Source organism: Eubalaena glacialis, chromosome 7, assembly GCF_028564815.1.
Source record: "Eubalaena glacialis isolate mEubGla1 chromosome 7, mEubGla1.1.hap2.+ XY, whole genome shotgun sequence".
NCBI classification, from domain to species: domain Eukaryota; kingdom Metazoa; phylum Chordata; class Mammalia; order Artiodactyla; family Balaenidae; genus Eubalaena; species Eubalaena glacialis.
In genome coordinates this window covers 78671868-78692789 of record NC_083722.1, presented here as the reverse complement: position 1 = coordinate 78692789, position 20922 = coordinate 78671868, and the positions used below count along the sequence as shown (strand labels likewise).

Here is a 20922-nt window from a genome sequence, read left to right as displayed (position 1 = left end):
TCTGTCTGTGGCAGAGACCATGGTTGCTTCTGTGGAGTGTGTCCCTTCAAAACCCACTCTGAACTTTTCTCAGACCCCGACCAAAAACATTGGGAGATTTTTCAGGCTGCTTTTTGCTGCTTTACAGCACAAGGAGGCCTGAAATAAGTAACCCATCCACTTGCTGAGAATGTTGCTAATGGACCCTGATCCCAGTGCAGTCCATTTGGTTGTGGCATAGATGGACAGATTAGCACAAGTTTAGAGCTGGAATGGTGGAGTGGACCATTGAAACCAACCTACTTATTACACAAATGAGTAACTAGAAGTCCAAAGAAGCTAGCAACTTGACTGAGATGATTCAGAGATGGCCCAGACTGATTCTAACTCCAGCTGGGCTGGAATAACATACAGCTGTTGCTTCTGCCAGCTGGGCATGCATGTCCCTTTTTTGGGGGAGGGGTTGAAGAGCCCCACTCCCCTTACCCACACCCACACTATTTCCTTTAGGGACATGTCCTGCCTCCAATTTCAGTCCATATGGTTTGCATAGGGTTTGCCCCACCCCCCCACAGGCACAGGAATGCATCCTCCCCTCCTCCGTCATAGTGATGGCCATCTAACCACGCTTTGCCAGTGAGAGCCAGCCCCAGAACTTTGAACTGAAACTTTCAGGAAAGAGGAGGCTTTTCTCCACCGAGTCTGCCAAGGTGATCAGATGAGTGCTGGAGGCAGAGCATGAAGAGGGTCTGCTTGAGAACTGGGCTGACACAAAGACAAGTGAAACAAGAAACTAAGAACCCTGGTGACTTCAGCTGAGCCCTGGAGCCAACTGTATCTGAAGCCAGATATAGCTTTGGACTTTTTAGTTAACAAACAATGAACTTCCACCCACCCCAACCAATCAAATAATTAACTTCCTTTAATTTACTGATTTTGCTTAAAGCAACTTCGAGTTTGATTTTTGTTGCTTGCAATGGATGGCAGCCTGACAAATACAGCTGTAGTCTAGCTTGGTGTTTCCTTCTGATGGGAGATGGGCAACTCATCTTCATGTACAGAGATTCATCACATAAGCACCTCCTTGCAGACAAATACAATCACTGACATGGAGGGCAAATCTGTGGCATGCATGCTGCCCTTCCTGACTTCATGTCAAGAATAACTAATGAATCCTGGTACTCCTTCCTAGGGAGCCTCACCATCTACCCAATGCAGCTCCCCACGCAACCATGACCATCTTCGAGTGGTGCCAGGTCAGCATGACCATGCTGGGGCTCATAGTAGAACCTTTACAGGAAACATGGTACCTTTTCCTAGACCAGTTGAACACTCAAAGCCCTTTAACTGCTCTCAGTAACCACACTGGATAATGAAGAAGGCAAACATGTGCATCTGCATGAAGGGCCTCGTTGCTAACCTTTCAGGAGTATTCTCATTTCTTGTCATGGGCAATTATCAAGAATCTTACAGTTTTTACTGAGCCAGGGTATGAGTTGATACAGTGAGAGAACCACTTAGCTTGCTGGGATCTCAGGAGGTCACCTGGAATGGACCCTAGGCTCACACATACCTAAACTTCCCCAGGTTAAAAGTTTCTTATCTTACCCCATCATCAAGACAACCAAAAAACAGTGGGCATGTCGGTGGCGGGGGTGGGGGGGGCTGTGGGGGGATAGTGGTACAAATAGAATGCCATTGTAACTTGAGGTCATAGGAAGTTCCAGGGTATTGGTGGGTGATATTCAAGTTGACATCACCACCTCCTCCTTAGGAGGCCTGTCCTGCACTGAAGAAGAAAAGCTAGGACTGCATTTCCCAGAATCTCCTCCATTTGTGGCTATGGATTAGGGTTTGTCAACTAGAGAGTTGTCAACTAGTTTTAGAGGCAGCAAAGAGACAGACGCCATGTGGCTTTGGAGGCAGTTGCAGGCAGATGTGCTGGCAGATGTGAAGTTTGAAGCAGCTCCCATGTGAATTCTTAAGAGCCATCTGCAAGGATGCTTCTTGACCCACATCTCTCCACCCTTCAGTGATCGTAAAAGCTTCTTATTCCCTGTATTCAAGTCCTTTATACTTGGAATACTTAGAGTAGCTTCTGTTCCTAGGACCAAGTCCTGGCTGATAGATTGAGGACCTCCTATTTTCATGGGGTACAGTCAGAGCGAGGACTCCCATTACATACTGTTAGGTCTCCACCATCTCCACACTGTGAGTAGGGTCCTTCCCCAGGGCACCAGGCAATTTGGGGGGATATCTAGCACTCAGGATGCTGTGGATCCATGCTGCTATACCATAGACACAATATTCTCCTGCAGGTTTTCGGGCAAAAATGCCCCAGTGACTCCTGCAAAGCCCTACTCTGCACGGGTAGCCGAGCCTGACTCTGCAACTCCTTTCCTTTCTCCCTGTCCAGCAAGTCCCAGCTACAGCATTTTGTGCTCCTTGTTTTGTGTCTCTTAGGTTTGCCTTAGTACTGCTTGAAAGATTACTCTACCCTTTTCCTGTTCCTTTAGTCTACTGAAAGAGTCAAGAGGCAGCACAGACTAATGGTGGGCTCAGGGTTAGAATCCAGCGTCTAACCTCCCTCTGCTTGGTTGTAAAAGCTGGGATGATAAAGTCAGATAGAGCACAGCGTCTGGCACATAGTGAGAATGCAAGAATTGTTAGCTTTGGTCTGATAATAACCCCGAGAATGGAAGATCACTTTCCTTATGGGGCTCCAGAAAGGATTAATGATGACCCTTCTGCCAGCAATTTACTGTCCCCTCCCCAGCAACAGGTTCTCAGATCCACAAGGTCCCCTTGGAACTATCTCACTATCCCCCCTCCCCCTCTCACCAATTGATCCTATAACAAAACATTGAAATCCTCCTTGAATTGTCACTGCTTAGAGCAGGCAAGAGCAAAGAGCTGCCGATTCCCTGCCTAAGGCTCTCCAGATAACTCTAATCATCTTAAATGCACTACTGTCACAGGCAGATTAATTTTTCACAATGCTTAACTATTTTTATCCACAGAGTATTACAATTACAGCTGAAGATCATTCATCCTAGAGCTCTGTTCCTTAAGAGTAATCTCAGTTGGGGACTAAACAGTCCCAGGGATTTTTTTTAATAAACCGCATCTGCTTCCAAAGCTGCATTTCTTACCTTTTATCTGTTCCTTTGTTTCAAGTGTTTAAGAAAGGATTGGATTCTTCGCATTCATTGGAGAAGAGAGCAAAGCAAGGTGTTTTTCCAATGTTGGGCAAAACCCTTGTTCCTCCTAGGTCTGGAGCCAGTTTCCCTGAAGTCACATAGCCGCTGTCATTATTTTTTGGTATTCTGGAGCAAGGCATTAGTGCATGTGAACCTGCTTTTCTTCTTTGTTAAATTACACTTTTAATTTTTCTTATCCACTGGAATGGTTATATTCATCTTCTTTCCTGCTGTTAATGGTTCCTCACATTGCTTCTATCCCTCACACTGCTTCTGTGCCTCACATTGCTTCTACTTTCTTCCCCTTCTGTACCTCTTTTCATTCAACAGTGAGTCTTACAGTTGCTAGCATATTCCCATTCCCCAAATTGGCTGGGTTCCCATTGATTCACCCAACAGTAAAGCCCACTGGTGGGGAAATTTTCAATCAGCATTTTGGTGCCTCACTGCTAAATAAGAACTTAGGCCACACATATTTGTGGGGAGACTTTAACACGAAAAAGAAAGACAGAAACCAGCAGAAAAAAAATGAGTTCAAGTTAATAGCACAAACAGCAGGAAAACAATCCAACAACTTTAGAAAATATATTCCGAGAGATCAAAGATGGCATTGTGTCCTTGGAACAACAAAAGTCTGCTGTAAAAAAGAACTCTTGGAAATTTAAAAGAAAAGTGTCAAAATAAACACGTTTAAGAGCAAAAAAAAAGTTGGAAAAAGAAAATCTCTCAGAAAAATAAATAAAATAAACAGACTTGGAAAAATAACATAAGAAGACTTCCTAGAACTGAAGAATATTCATTTCTAAATCACAAGAGCTTGCAAAATGCCCAGCACAATGAGTGAGGGGGACCCACAGCATCACGGTATTTCAGGACACTAGAGACCCAGAGTACATTCTGAAAGCTTCTGGGATGGAGGTTGGGCAAACTTGGTCATATCAAAGGAATCAGAATGGCATCAGACTTCTTAACAATAACACTGGAAGTCAAAAGAAAATGGAGCAATGCCTTCACAATTCTGAGGGAAAATGATCTCCAGTGCAGAATCTTATACCCAGCCACATGATAATTATGTATAGGAGCAGAATTAGGGTGTTTTTAATGCTATAAGGGCTGAAAACATTTTCTCTCCCTTTCTAAGAAAACTACTGGAGAATGTGAGCAAAATGAGTAATTAAGTCAGAAAAAAAGGAAGACACGGCTCTAGGATAAAGAGGGTTACAGCAGAGGAAAATGGTGAAGGGAAAACTTAGGAACCCAGCTGCCCAGCAGGACTGGGGAGCAACTATCCAGACTGGAACAGGATGGCAGCAGGTGCAGGGAGCAAGGTCTCTCCAAAGAATGATGAAATAAGCAGAAAACTGAATATCTAGGAAATAGTCATAACAGGCATTTGAGATATCTGATGAAACACGTAGGGGAAAAATAGGGATGGGTTGAAGGAAAACTAAGCAAATAAAAAGGCACACAGATTTTTTCAGTCCAGGGAAAAATATCATAAAAAAGAAAACACACAATAGCATACAATTTAACACAGTAGGGAATATACATACATGGGCCTAATAATATAATCACTATCTAATTAGTCAGAAACTATGAGATAGGTATGCAGCTGTGTTGGCGGAATAGTGAGAAGGTAAGAAGAGCTGGTGTAAGAAATCCAAAGTACCCGGTATTAAAGGAAGTAAATGAGTAATCTCTGATATTAAATAAAACCCAGTAATTTCAATTTGCTAATGAGAAATAGAGCTGCTAAGAGAGGTGGAAGCTGTTGTCTCTAGGAAGTGGGGCTAGGGGTTGGGAGTGGAGGGGGAGTGGTGGGTCGAGGGCCTGCTTTTTCTCTTTGTAAGCTTCTTTTTAGTACTATTTAATTTTTAAAAACTGTGTTCATACATTACTTTGCTATAAACCCAAGTTAATTAGAAATAAAAGTGAAACGTTAAGGGGAGTAAATAATCAGCAGATTCAAGCTCCTGGCACAATTCTCAGGCCTGACCTACTTTTCTCATTGTTTATTCCTCTCTGTGCCCAAATAAGAAGAGGTGTGCACACCTGGAAGGCAAAACCACTCTGGGAGGTGGATGGGAGAACATAGGGAGAAGTCAGTCTCTGCTCCTTGGGTCAGGGTCTGAATCTCTGAGCTTTGTCTGACTCTGCTTAGCACATCTCTGTCCAAAAAGTAAATCTCAGACATGCTGTGACCTTAGAACCCATGCCCCACACATCCAGGGACTACACTGGTGTGAGATGTACGGACACACCTGTTCGGGGATGCATTCGCATGCCACTGCCCTATCACAGAGCCTTTCTACAGATGCTCTAGGATGCGAAGCTAAGGTGCAAATGATTGCCGGATTCTTGCTAATAATCACACGGTAAACCCCATTTGAAGTTTGTACATGACCAAGGACATAGTTTTTCGAGAAGGAAACTGATCCCACCAATACCACCCGTGACTGTCTCTGGGTGGAACAACTGACAAATAAATCAAGTAAGTTTGCTGAAAGACAGCTGTCTTTGCTATGGTACCAGGCTGAAGTTTATCCCATGGTGAGCAGTTTCCATTTTTACTACAGCCCAGACAGGTGCAAACTGAGCCGTGGAACTGTGTGGCGGGGAGGCCAGCGCATGTCCTTGAAGTCTCTGCCCAGAGTCCCAGGGACACTCACCCCAACCCTCGGCATGGGCCCTTTCCCCTAGAGGTCAAAGCCATTCATTTGAAGCTGAATCTTTAAAATTCAGTTAGAATAGATCTTCCACCAAGATCCCATTAGTGGGAAGAAATTATTACCTTAATAAAACCTAATCTCGTAACGTCCCACAAGTGGTTAAATAATATGGGTTATCTTCTTTTGTCAAAAAAGACAATGAAAACAATATGGAGTGTTGTGTGGGGAGCAATGATATTAAAAAATCCAAATGTCATCAAGACTTTATTTACTGCTCCCCCGCATAATTCCAGCATTAAAAAAAGAGGAACAATGAATGAAGGGGGAGAAACGCGACAGACAAAACCAAAGTCTTAACGGTCCATCCCTGCGCCAATAAGTAGTTTGAAAATAACGTCCTTCAGGATCCATATGTTTTCTGCATGTGTAAGAACACTCTTGCACAGGGGGCTTACTTCATAACTGAGATTCTTTTTCATTTAATTCAGTCATATTAGATTATGGGGCTGATTATGATCATATCCACAAATCAGTATTTTAACAGAGTTTCCATGGAAACACTATATGCCCCTGTTTTTTAACTTTTTGGACAAGGCTTTGCCTGTTTAACAACTTGAACAAGTTTGACGAGGACAACATGTTTTGTTTAAGTTACATTAACTGGGGCCAATATTTCCTAATTGCATTACCAGGAGAAACATTCATGGCATTACTCTTACCATGAGAAAACCTCCCCTAGTCTCAGCGTTCGATTTGCTTTAATCACTGGAGAACAGGAAACATACCAGGATTGCCTTGTCTTATCAAGTTTTAAATGTGTTAACTGGTTTTAAATCTATGAAATAATCTCCCTTATTAAATGACAAAGTTAGTCTTGTTAAAAGGATCGGCATTTACGGCTATACCCATCGATTTTTCAAAATGCAAACATACAGGTACCTTTAGCTCCCTGCTAGAGAGCTGATCTCATTGTGCATAAACGCATACACTTTTTTGCATATGGTTTCAAAAAAATTCCATCTCCCCCCAAAAATGGTGAAAAAATAATAATATCAAATACAGAATAAATGTAAAAGTGATGTCCAGGAAACAAGAACTTTTCATAAAACAACCTTTTTTTTTTTTTTTTTTTTTTGCCTTTTTAGGTATTCACACCCACACAATCAGAGACATTTACTTTCACCAGTCCACAATTTGGGTGTAGCCTGTAGCAAAGTTTTTGAAAATGCTGCACTATATAAAGATACAAGGGAAGGGGGCTTTACGGACTAAAGTCAGAGTTCACCCTGACAGCATATAAAACATATGGCCCGAAGCTCTGTGAGATGTCTGCATGTGAAATGCTGGTGGAGCTTAATAAAATATCAGCGAGGAATAGTTTAATTTTATAGCAATAGGCACCGAAGCAGTAACTTGAGTGGGGCGAGCTGTATTTTAATACATCAAAGTATACTATACTACAGGGAAGTTGAATATATTTTTAAAAGACAAATGTTCCCTATTCAGAATTACTTGACTCAAAAACTTTCCTTTGTGAAGGAGGATAAGTAGAAAAGAGTCACAGTCTCCCAAGAGCTACCTGTCTTACTTTTTAAACTATGGACATATCTCAAAAGTTAGCTGATCTGTTTCCAGGCCGACACCTTTTATTCAGGGCGTGGAGTTGCAGATCAAGGCTATAAACCAACGTGGCAAGTGTGTGGTTCTTTCTTGACCCTGGAAGGCCAGCTGTCCAGTGGGATGGCGGTCAGGTAACCTCCATCCTCTCCATCTTCTTCCTTTTTTAGAGCTGCTTATCTGCTCAGATCTGAGTCCCAGTATCCTCTCCTCTGCATTATGACCGAGAATCCCTCAGTGTGAAGGCAGTGGCCGTGACACTTCTACTTTCTCCCATGCCATGCTCCTCTGTCTTGAGTCTGGATGTTTTAAAGCCAGCATGACCAAGGGGCTCTGTTCATGTGGCTGTCCAAACAACCGCCTGGCAGAGGGGCAGGAGGAAGCCCACGAAATGTCATGCTTTTCCTGCTACCAGTCTAGAGATCCAAGGGAGTTCTCCCCTAGCTGCCCAGCGATGAAGAGAGGGTGGGGCCTGTGGGGGCAGCTTCTGAACAGGGGAGCAGCCATGACAAATACGGCCGAGATCTGACTGATAGTGCCATTCAGGGGATGGACCAGATTAACGCTAGCTCCATGCACAATGTGCCCTGCTGTCTTCACCTCTGGCCCCAGGACGCTTTCCCAGAACAGACAGGTGGCAAGCTGTCCTCTTCTCTTGGTGGCCCTTGGCCCCGAGAAGCAATGGGCAATGGAGACCTACAAAGGCAGAGGTCTTGCTGGGTAGGGGTGAGCGGATTATTCTACCAAGTCCGTTGTGTCTAAGCTAAGTATCTTTTAGGGCCCTTCCTTTGCTGATGAAGGGTAAGGGGCTGGGAAGAATAAGATGCAATAAAAGAACACAGGAGTTAAAAGGCTTTGAAATCAGGCAATGCAGGCTCAAGTCCCCACTCTACTACTCACAAACTGATCTCTGGCAAGTGACACCCTGGCTAAGATTCAGGTTTTCCTTCAGTAAGATGTAGAAAATAATAGTTCCACTCCTGGAATGGAGGAGGAACTCATGATGGTCTCCAGGTAAAGCACCATGTACCAGAGACTTTCTGAGTCTTCTATGAGTTTTAGATGTTTCAATTCAGCCCTGAGAATTTAGGGACTTACTGTGTCAGTCAGAGCAACTGAACTTCAAGACAGAGGAGGAACTAAACAAAGAATAAGCTGCTAATAATAGCACTCTGCCACCTCTAATGTGATGGAAGAGTAGCGAAAAAACCGGGAAATTAGATTCAGTTTCCTCTTGGTCCCAGTGTGTGGTCCAACCTTTGTTACCCTTTCAGATGGACTTCTTCTGGACCAGGTACTTCATTTTCTTAAGCCAGTGGACCTGCTCTGCTGGGGAAGTTTCAGCAAGATAACCCACATGAGCTCACTGCTGACGTGCCACTCCCAGCAGACACCTGGCAATCACAAGGAGCTCTACCTGGGGATCACCCACATGCCCAAACTGAGAAACACAAAATGCCTGTGCCATCCCCTGATTTAATCATATTTCTAGTGCATGCCAGGGGTTTCCTGTGCAAATGCACAGACCACAAACCTAACTTCTGTTTGAGTGTGTCCTAATAATTTGTCTGTCATTTTTGAAGTCCATTTTAAAAAATAAAGAGCTTATTTTTATCACTGTAGAAAAATTACCATGTTCACAAGGACAAGGAGAAAATACCAAGTTTACATCAAGATGTAGAAGCTGGAGGGGTAGGTGGGCTCAGTCAGTAGCTTCCTAGGGCGTGATTCAAATTCTCCCCTCAGCAAATTGGCCCTTGGCTTTGTATTCCAGACTTATCAGTCACTTGAGAATGGCAAGGATCTGCTTCAGGAACAGCAACTAGGATTATGTTAGCAGGATGCCACCAGTTGTCTGCTGTTTGTTGTCTGTCTCGACTACTGGGCTGGAAAGGATTCTAAGGCCATGCTGGGCTCCATGGGGTTGCTGGGTGGGACCACCTGGGCCCACAAATGTTACCTCAAGCACCTATTTGCCACCCCTGGACTGCTAGGTATCACACCCACACTTACATGCACAGGATTACCCAGGAGGGAAAGTTCTGTTCCATCAAAGTAGCCTCAGTGCCCCAGCAGGGCCGACTCCTCCTTGACTCCCTGTGTGGGGAGGCTGACGGCTCCATCCTGCAGCCCCTCAGGCATGCGTGGAATGGATTCGCCCACAGCCACAATCTATAAGGAAAAGCTCAGGGTTTGACATATGTGTACTGAGATTTCATAATGCTTGCAAAATTGCAATCCTCTCTACCTCTCCCAAGAAGCATATGAAGGACAGCAAGATGCATCTCTTTAGTTACGGTGAGATGGTGGAGTTGACAAAGGACACTGCCTGTGAAGTGACAGCACCTCCCAACATACAGTATAGGGCTCAGTGCAGAACTCTAATCCCGACCCCCACAACAGAAAGCAGCATTCTTGCAGAGGGGTGTGTGTGGGGGGTGTGGGTGTGTGTGTGGGTGTGTGTGTGGGTGTGTGTGTGAGGGTGGTGGGGAGAGGGAGAGAGAGCTTTTCAAAATCAATAACACAGTTATAGTGGAAGATGGGGCCATGGGGCTCCACAACCAGCTTCTTCACCTCTTCTCCAGCATCTGCCTGCCTGAGCTCTCCCTTCACCCTCTATGCTGTAGTCACACTGGCCTCCCAGTAGCTCTAGGGCACTGTGCCATCTCTCTGGCCTGTCAGCCTTACACATGCCATGTCTTCACCTGGAATGACTTTACCTCATCATCGCTTCTCTTTTCTGCATTGAAGTCTAGCCCATCCTTCAGATTTCAGCTGGTTAAAACATCCATAGGGATGGCTGCCCCAACCTCCCAAGTCAGATTCCCTGACTATATTCTCTTACAATGCCATGTACCTCCTCTTCCTAGCACTTTTCATGGCTGTAGTTTTTCATATATTTGAAAATATGTATGTCTCCTTGTGAGACTGTAGGGGCCATTTGGACTGTAGGTCCATCTATTTTGCTGCCTTATTTTCATGCCCATAATATCCTCAAACACAGAGATTAACAGGTCAGGAACACTCAATAGATGTCTCCTTAATAAAGAAATAATACACAACGAAATTTATAGCAGACTTTCAGAGAAGATGAGATGAGATAGGGGTCACAATGAGAGTCCCTCAAACATACCCTATTTTTATATAAGGGTGTTTTCACTTTCAGGAACATTTAAAGTGTCAAAAAATAAAGAAACTCCAATCTCTAAGAAGTAAACACCTACATTGCTCTTTCTTAGTAATGTCCCAGTAGATTCACCCATCTTAGCTCTTCATCACACACGGCAGCAGCACGCAGCTGTATTTCCAAATGCCTTCATGGTAGGAGCAACTCAGGGCCATGGATAGAAACTTATAAACATCAGCTATAGCAGTGGAGAGCAGTACGCTGAGTTTATTTTCTCCCCGGCCCTAATTAGAATCACAAATGAAATGTTGACAACACATGGAGAAGCCTGCTTGTTGAACACAAATGTTTCCACTCCTATCAACCTCGAAACTCTGATAGTCATGCTTCATCATGAAAGCTAAACAGCCCTGGGGAGATGACTACATGTTTTCTCTAATTACTCAAGGAAGGGGAAAAGGGCCTCCTACCAAGGACGGACTAACTAGAGGAAAGATTGGTAGGTAAACCTTAAAAAAAATAACAGCATGTGCACATAGTAGGTGACCCAATATGGGCTTCCTGGATGAAATGAAAGGATGAGACCATTACTGTTGCACCGGAATGGGAAGCTGACTGTTATAAACCTGGATGAAAGCTGCATCAAAGTCAATGCAGGACCTTTACCTTGTTAACAAAAGTCCCACATGAAGGTTGCAGTCGCACAACACCAACAACCAACTTTCTTTTGTTTGTGGAACTATTTTGATGACAAGCAGAGATATGCAGAGCACAAATTCACTCAGACGATGATTCCAGGCAAATACACATACACATACATGCATGCTTTATAATCCTAAAAGATGGAGAACTCTGTCACACAGGCAAAATGCTCCTTTGCATTTAATTTGCTTGTTTTTGTTCCAAACAGATTAGTGCAAGTAGATACAGCCTAAGTGCCTAGTTGCTACATGTCATACAGACACATTAATAGAGAATGCATTGTTAGGTGCAAAGGCATTTTTTGTTAAGATTCTTACATTAAAATATTATTTAACCCTCCTTGCAAATCTGCCAGTTGTGTTCCTTTGTACAGACGATGAATTTGAAGATCAGAGAAATTAAATAACTCATTCAAGGTCATGGAGCCAGTTAATGTTGGAGACAGCATTTGAATCTAGATGGTTTCACTCCAGATTCCATGCTTTTAACAGGGATACTGTTCTAAAATGAAATAATGGGGCAGATGAAGCCTGGAATAATGAAAAGGATTCCTAAAGTTTGGAATCTATAATTGGTGAGTTACAATGTAAATCCTGCCTGAGACAACTGTGTTTTCCAGAACATTTTCAAGCTACATGTAGCAAAGAGCCAACATAGAGCAAACTTTAAAGAGAAAATGGCACAACACAGATTCATTATTTCATCACAATATACATATACTGCTATAACTTGAAAATATGAAAAACACATTGTCATCTATTTCAAAAACTGGACTTTTATCATGTTATAATAAAAGTACAAAAGCAAATAAAAAATTACCAAGAAGAGCTGCACAAAACACTCATTTTATGTGTAACATAAGTAAACAATCAAACATGAACATGAATTTGATTCCAATTTATATTCTTGGGGCAAGGACAAAAGTAGCCAATCAAAAGATCTAAGTAAAACAATGTGTCAGTGTGAGTCCTTGGCCAGGCTTCCTAAGCTGCCATATTTCTTGATCCTTTTGTTTCTTTCATTAGCTTTATATCAACCAGCATCTGCCTGTGTTTATTCCACCAGCTGTATGAGCTCACTAATTACCTTTAATCATACTTATCTGAAATGCATCTTTATCTTCACATACATCCAGTATGCAAGCAAACCAAGTGCTGGGAGGCTGAGGCTGGGAAGACGTTGGAATGGGAAGTCTACTTCCTCTAACCTTGACATAGTGGATGGACCAAAAAAAAAAAAGCATCTAGGTCTGCCTCCGCTACCAGCCAAAGGACTTCCGAGACTTGGTTCTCAGAGAGTTGGACAGTGTCGGTGTCCAAGCAAGTCATGTACAGTTTTCACATGGGTTAACAGGTGCAAGGTGATGAGATGATCAGCACTGACTGATAAAATAAGTAAGAATCGCTAAACAGCACCCTCCAAACTGGTAAGTTCTTTGAAGGCCAAGAGCCAGTGTGCTATGTCTTTCCTAGTTCCCATGGCCCCTAGCTCAGACCTGGGCTCACTAGACAAGTGGATGCTAAGAAGTAGTGTCATGCATTCTGGCCACTGTCTTCCTTAGCTTTAGGGAGCTTGGAGGCACACATTTCACATCCACTATTCCACTCATTTTATCAAACATCTCAAGGCCAGATAAAAGGAATTTAAACTCTATGGATAGTCATATGAAGTAAACTGAATGACCCTAGGAAGTCCTTGAACCTGAATTTTTACCTTATCCAAAAGGCAAGAAAGAATGAGGAGGTACACATATCCTTCCTACCTTCTTACTAGAGAAACCATATGGCAGCCTTGATTTTCGACCGAATGGCTCAAAAGGAACCGTGTTTTTATTTTCTGAGCTAGTTAGAACTTCCAGATAATAAAATTTGTAGCTTACCATAAAAAAGAATGGATTGTATTTTTTTAAAGAGATCTTAAGCCATAAAATACATAAAACTATAGGTTTCCTGAATATTTTACCTAATATGGATGCTCACAATCCATGTGTTTGCAATAAATACACTGGAGACTTTGAGCAAGTTGCTTAACTTTTCTGTGCCTTAGTTTTGTCATTCATTCATTCTACATTAATTTAATGTGCATACTACGTGGTATTGTAGAAACTATGGGAAGAAATCAAAGAAACCATCTTAAGCTTATAGACTAGTGAGTTATTGTCAACTTTAAGTGATATAATGCAAATAAAATGTGGAGGCAGAGACTGCTAATGCTCTCCAACACCTGTGACTCCTCTTCTTCCAAAACACACAGCTAGACTACATTTCCCAGCCTTCCTTGCTGTTAGATATGATCATGTGATTTTATTCTGGCCAGTGGAATGTAAGTGCACTGATAAGTACCATTTCCAGGCCTGGCCAATGCCGGGTCCTCATCTTCTTCCACCATCAGTCAGCTAATGGTGAGAACTCTGAGAACTAAGAGGAAGGCACAGTGGCAAGATGGAAGGAGCCTGAGTCCCTGAATGACTGTATGGGAGCCTGGCCCCTGTCAATCTGAGCTAGACTGTGATAAGAACAATAAATAAGTTGTTGTGTGGAGCCACTGAGATCTGGAGGTTTATTTGTTACAGCAGTTACATTACATTAAGGATTTATAATTTACCTAATATAAATCCCTAGCAATATCTGGCCCATTGTAAGCACTGAATGAATGATATGATAGCCATTTAAAATATATATTTCTAGTTCTCTTGCTATATGTTTCATAAGACCAAAAAGAAAAAGAAAAAAAGAAACAAGAAAGAAACAAAGAAGGAGGGAAGGAAGGAAGGAAGAAAGGAGAAAATAATACTGAGGTCTTTTAAAAAGCTCTGTATAAATTTTATACCTAGGTGCCGTTTGGTCATCCACAACCCTAGGGAAATATTTTCCAAGTGCCAAATCTCTCTTCATAATTAAATGAAATTTCTGCATGGCTCTGTGGTACCAAGGGCCTCTTCCAGGCTATCCTGGGCTGCAGCTGTCACTCGGCCTGGCTGCCTACCCCACGTCATATCACCACAGCACCTGCTTTGGATGGGGCCCACTGATGGGGATGGGGGGAGCACTTTGCCAAGATTTCACCAAAGCAGACATTAAAACTGGGAGAAGTGCTCCTATGAGTTATAAGGTCTGGTCACATGTGGAGATCATTTGGCAGAGAAAGACAGATGTCACTTTTGGGGCTAATCTTCCTAGAGTGAGAGGAGCTGAACTCTAAGGATGTTATTTACACATATAACACAGCTAGTCACTAGAGGATAAGCCATCTCAAATATTCCAGTAAACAAAAGGAAGCTCTTTTTGCTCTTTAACAAAAGTCAGCTCATTTCCTTTGTATTTTAAAAATTACAGATGTAATACATGTTTGTTGTAGCAAGTTGAATATGCAGAGGTATAAACAGAAAAAAGTTAATTTTCCTCTCTTTCTTCTTAAATTACTGCTGTCCTCTAGATAAGCAGTATTATCAATTTAGTGTCTATCCTTCCCCACTTACTCCATCTTCAGACAAACCAATGCACATTTTAGAGTTAATCCTTCCACCTTTGGTTTTTTTTTTTGTTTCAACATAAATGGGACTATACAATGTTCATTCCTATTCAGATTGCTTTATTTAACCTAACAATTTATTATGAATATCCTCCCAGGTGGATATATTTAGCTCTAACTTATTCTTTTAAAATAGCTGTATAATATTACCTGGGAGAAAGAGCTATTACATATTTGCTGGATTTTAAGACACCATCCATTTTAAATGTTAATAATTGTTGATTTTTTTTTGGAGGGAGGTGAAATGTTAAATAGACCAATTTATGTGAGGAAATTTTCTGACTTAAAATGAGCAAAAGAATATAGGGAAACTTTCTGGCTTAAAATGGGCAAAAGCACATAGGAAATATATTTATATAAAAATATACAGAAACTAGGAAATTCTTGAAATTGCAGTGTAATGATAGCCACCATATTCCTTTGAGGGTATGTTTGAAGCAAGGTCTGTGTGGGGAACTTTCAAGCCCACTCAAGCATTCTGACCAGAATGACAAGGTTTTAGACATAAGAGGGGCCTAAAGATCATCCTCTCAAGCCCTCTCATTTTACAGATAAGGAGACAGGGTGGTGGATATGTCCAGTGGGGCAGTGGCAGTTGGGGTGGGTGACAGCTGGCCGTGGTGGAGCAGTGACAGTAGTGGCTAGACAGCAGGATGGAGCAGGGTTTGCAAACTATGGCCTGTGGGCTGATCTAGTCCTCTACCTGTTTTGTCTCTGTAAATAAAGTTTTACTGGGGCTCAGGCACACCACTTGTTTACAGATTGTCTGTGGTTGGCTGCGTGCTATAACATCAGAGTTGAGTAGTTGCAACAGACACCGCATGGCCCTCACATCTAAAATATTTACTACCTGGCTCTTTACAAAAAAAGTTTGCTGGTCCCTGGGAAACACAGGGGCATGCAGGTTGATATAAGTTACTGGAAGCTTTCCAGTTCTTAGAATGAGTGTTAGATTCACAGGTGTTTGTCATATTATGACCCATTGATGACTGAATGCTACATACAAGCCATTGATGGTCATGTATCACACACGAATAATTATTATTAAATTCTGTGCACCTGAAAGTAGACAGATAGGAAAAAGGGAGGGAAGGAAGGGAGGAAGAAAGGAACCATTTAGCGCTTATTAAGATTTACATGGCTCTTTGTTGTCTACACCTGACTTTTCCCCACTGTATTATCAGATGCTCAAAGAATGTTGGAGAGAAGGACGAAGGATGACAGGCTGAGTGAAGCAGATTTTTCAGGAAGGAGGCAGGATGAGTGTCCTGGGTTCTGTGAGGCTGGATGGGGCTTGTCCAAAGGAGGAAAGGGATCCCAAAGAGCAGGCCGTTAAGGGTAGTCACAATCCAAATGTTCAACTTCATGCCCAAGGGTTCCGCCAGCGTGGCACGAGGGGCCAGGCCTCCTGGTCTTTTGTCAGGACCCCCTCCTGCCTGTTGAGTCAAGGTTGAGTCGAATGCTAGCAGCACAGAAGCCTTGGAAAGCACTCTCCTGGGTAATTGTGACCATTTATTAAGGCACTCTGGGCCATGACATGTATTGCTTCACGTAATCCTGGGAACAATCTTATGAAGCAAAAACAACTGTTATCCCCATGTCAGAGATGAGGACAAGGGGTTTTCAGTGGGCAAGTTACTTGCCCAGAGACATCAAGCTGGTAAATGGTGAAGCCGAATTCAAATCCAGACCCAGCTGATTCCAAACCCCAAACTCAACTGCTCTATTACACTGCCTGGGGCCAGGGATCCCACTTCACACTGCCTCAAGAAACGCATGGGGGCTTCCCTGGTGGCGCAGTGGTTGAGAATCTGCCTGCTAATGCAGGGGACACGGGTTCGAGCCCTGGTCTGGGAGGATCCCGCATGCCACGGAGCGGCTAGGCCCGTGAGCCACAAATACTGAGCCTGCGCGTCTGGAGCCTGTGCTCCGCAACAAGAGAGGCCACGATAGTGAGAGGCCCGCGCACCGCGATGAAGAGTGGCCCCCGCTTGCCGCAACTAGAGGAAGCCCTCGCACAGAGGCGAAGACCCAACACAGCCAAAATAAATAAATAAATAAATAAATAAATAAATAAATAAATAAATAAATAAATAATAAAGGTGCTAATAATTAAAAAAAAAAAAAAGAAAAGCATGGTTTTTTCACCATAGGCATGTGGAACATTGTGGCACGTTGAAGGGCAGCTTTGACATTGAAATCCTACCTCAGCAAATGGCGGGGCATTTGCACATTCAAAGAAATGTTCCAGTCCCTGGTGGGAAAGCTTCCAATGGCTTCAATTAGAGAACAGTCACAGTTCATTGACGCCTGATGCTCATGGGGGGCGGCTTTATTGTTTTATATGTGAAAAATGAGGAAAGAGCCAGAACCTCAGCATCAGGGAAACGATGAAAGATTGAGAAGTATTTCCAAAGGCATGCAAACCGAAAGGTCAATTCAATGAGGGGGTGAGGGCGGTGGGGTGGGGGGGAGCAAGCAAAGAAGCAGCTGAGAAGTATTTGTGGCCCCAGGGAGAAGAGGCAGTGATGTCCACGAAAGGAAACCATGGCTATGAATTTCAGGGCATCAGGACCCTGTCAACACAGCTAATCCCTGCGGATGTTGGCTGAATAAGCCTTCAGTGACCAAACAGTGCACTGTGGAAACCGTGTCAGCCTCCAGCAGGCCAATTTGTCCTCATATTACACACTCTGCTGGCTCTGTTGCTAGACCCCCAGATCGAGGATCCACAGCGAGTGTCCCCCAACTCAATGAGGGTTGACACAGTGTGGTTAGTAAGTCAACAGAATTCAGAAACCAGGACCGGATTAAATAGATAGTTTTATTTTGGTGCCCTGGACTTCAAGCAGATTAAATAATCAAAAAGCCTGAGCCACTGGGGTCATGTTTGAATGCTACAGCTGTTCACCAAGGTTTGACAAACATTTTTTCTCTGGCTCGTCGGCTCAATGGGAAAGGCAGCGATGATCCTGGGGAGGGCGACGCTTTGAGAAAGAAGCGGGGAGCACAATCAAAAGATCCTCTTATGGAAAACAATCCCAGCCAGATGGAGACAAGGAAGGGGTTGTCCGGAAAGCGACAACTGTCCTCTACATTGAAGAAAAGCACTAGTAGGATTCAGAAAAAAAGTGAATGAAAAGCTGGACTTGGAGTTTGCCATGCCCTCGGTGTGTTGATCTGCAGTTTAATAAAGGTGGGCTTCGGGTTCAACGGGTAAGCTGGTGGAGACTCAGTCATGGAAGGTGAGCCATGATTAATTCCCTCGCACCTTAGAAAGTGGGACACCCCTCAGGAAAGTATCTGTGGGAAGCCTGTTTTCAAGTTGTATTTCTCAAAAGATCAAACAGATGTTAAAAATTGTCTCTGATAGAAGGATTTATGTTTGCGCCATGCTGGGTCAGAGGAAGGGGGAGGGGACCAATGTACACAGTCATGAATGGGTATGCAGTTGGCCTGTCATGGGCCATTTCATAGAAAACACAGTCCTTCAGGTTGCAGTTCATATATCATCCACTTGGAGGGGGTGGGTGGGAGTGGGAAGACTTTCTGAAACTAATTAATGCTTGAGACCCACAGCTAAATTGAGGGGTGGCAACTCTCCTCTAACCGGAAGATGCTTTGGCACTGAGATTTATATTTATTTACATTATAGAAAGGAAAGCAAGGGTTTTGCTCTTTTATATGCTGGAAGAGGGAATGGGACTATGATGCTTTGCATCCCTTGGGCTAGACTAAACTGAGCAGAATCTCCTTCGGAAGGCTCTCCAAACATCTTCCCTCTTGCCCTAAAGAATTGTTCGCAGCAGCGGAGAATTGAAAGGACAAAGGGGAAAAGGCTCCATGCATTTGACAGCCACACTGTACATTTCCCCAGTTAAGGCCAAAATCAGACAAACAAATAAACCAAAAAACCTCTCTCAAGAGCTTTCTCTATGAGTAGATAACCATCTTGAGTTTTAAATATTATTGCCTGGCCCTGTGAATTCCTCTACCAATTTAACAAAATGTCCTTGATGGATGTTTGCCATATTTTGAAATTCAAGTGTTAGGAAAAAAGAAGGGAGTGATAGAGCTACATTGGAGATTGACCTAGAAGCACCTAAGAAAATGTCAACTCAGCATCCTCTCTGAACTTGGCAAGGAGGTTCCTGTTGATTCTAGAGACCCCGTACGCATTTCCACATGGCCAAAGAGCTCTGTGTAAGGATGTCTTCTGCAGCATCATTTGTCATGAAAGAAACTGCAACAACTCAAATGCTCGTCAGTATGGGAGTGGCTAAATATTAAATCTGGCATGGCCTCACCATGGAATACTCCACAGAAGTTAGAAGGAATTAATGAGCTCTCTATATAACCATGTGGATGGATCAGTTTTGAGTGACTAGATTAAACTGAAAATTAAAAATGCCTATGATTATATTTATGTAGTTTTTAAAAAACCACTATGCAAAACATTATGTAGTATGTGTATGTATGTGTGTGTATGTAAAAGTATTTACAGGCAGTAAAGCACAGCAGGTAAGGACCCTGACAGACCCTGGAAGCAGACTGCTGGGTTCAAATCATGATTCTACTACTTCTGTGTGACCTTGGGCAAGTGATTTAGCTTCTCTGTGCCTAAGTTTCATCACCTTTAATAGAGGCATAATAATAGACCCCAAATTACAAGATTAGAAGGACTAAATTAATATATATAAAGCACATCCAATAGTGCCTGGATCAAAACATGAGCTATAAGGCTATTTCCAATTGTTGTTCTTATTAAGTATTGTTTTTTTTTAACATCTTTATTGGAGTATAATTGCTTTATAATGGTGTGTTAGTTTCTGCTTTATAACAAAGTGAATCAGCTATACATATACATATATCCCCATATCTCCTCCCTCTGCGTCTCCCTCCCACCCTCCCTATCCCACCCCTCTAGATGGTCACAAAGCACCGAGCTGATCTCCCTGTGCTTTGCAGCTGCTTCCCACTAGCTATCTATTTTACATTTAGTAGTGTATATATGTCCATGCCACTCTCTCACTTTGTCCCAGCTTACCCTTCCCACTCCCTGTGTCCTCAAGTCCATTCTCTACCTCTGCATCTTTATTCCTGTCCTGCCCCTAGGTTCATCAGAACCATTTTTTAAAAAAATTCCATATATATGTGTTAGCATACAGTATTTGTTTTTCTCTTTCTGACTTACTTCACTCTGTATGACAGTCTCTAGGTCCATCCACCTCACTACAAATAACTCAATTTCGTTTCTTTTTATGGTTCAGTAATATTCCATTGTATATATGTGCCACATCTTCTTTATCCATTCATCTGTCGATGGACACTTAGGTTGCTTCCATGACCTGGCTATTGTAAATAGAGCTGCAATGAACATTGTGGTACATGACTCTTTTTGAATTATGGTTTTCTCAGGGTATCTCAGGGTATTTCTCAGTGGGATTGCTGGGTCATATGGTAGTTCTATTTTTAGTTTTTTAAGGAACCTCCATACTGTTCTCCATAGTGGCTGTATCAATTTACATTCCCACCAACAGTGCAACAGGGTTCCCTTTTCTCCACACCCTCTTCAGCATTTATTGTTTGTAGATTTTTTGATGATGGCCATTCTGACCGGTGTGAGGTGATACCTCATTGTAGTTTTGATTTGCATTTCTCTAATGATTAGTGATGTTGAGCATCCTTTCATGTGTTTGTTGGCAATCTGTATATCTTCTTTGGAGAAATGTCTATTTAGGTCTTCTGCCCGTTTTTGGATTGGGTTGTTTGTTTTTTTGATATTGAGCTGCATAAGCTGCTTGTATATTTTGGAGATTAATCCTTTGTCAGTTGCTTCATTTGCAAAAATTTTCTCCCATTCTGAGGGTTGTCTTTTCATCTTGTTTATAGTTTCCTTTGCTGTGCAAAAGCTTTTAAGTTTCATTAGGTCCCAGTTGTTAATTTTTGTTTTTATTTCCATTTCTCTAGAAGGTGGGTCAAAAAGGATCTTGCTGTGATTTATGTCATAGTGTTCTGCCTATGTTTTCCTCTACGACTTTTAGAGCGTCTGGCCTACATTTAGGTCTTTCATCCATTTTGAGTTTATTTTTGTGTA

The 20922-nt window shown here is 42.7% G+C and overlaps 2 protein-coding genes across 2 annotated transcripts in view; one reads left to right on the top strand and one right to left on the bottom strand.

Annotated features, from left to right (window-relative positions):
• The window catches only part of CACNA2D3 (calcium voltage-gated channel auxiliary subunit alpha2delta 3), a 791777-nt gene that overhangs the window by 110632 nt on the left and 660223 nt on the right, over positions 1-20922 (bottom strand). The window lies entirely within an intron of this gene.
• The window catches only part of LRTM1 (leucine rich repeats and transmembrane domains 1), a 31580-nt gene continuing 11869 nt past the window's right edge, over positions 1212-20922 (top strand). The window contains exon 1 of the mRNA XM_061195642.1: positions 1212-1285. Coding sequence (XP_061051625.1) covers positions 1212-1285 — 74 coding nt within the window. The remainder of the gene's footprint in view (positions 1286-20922) is intronic.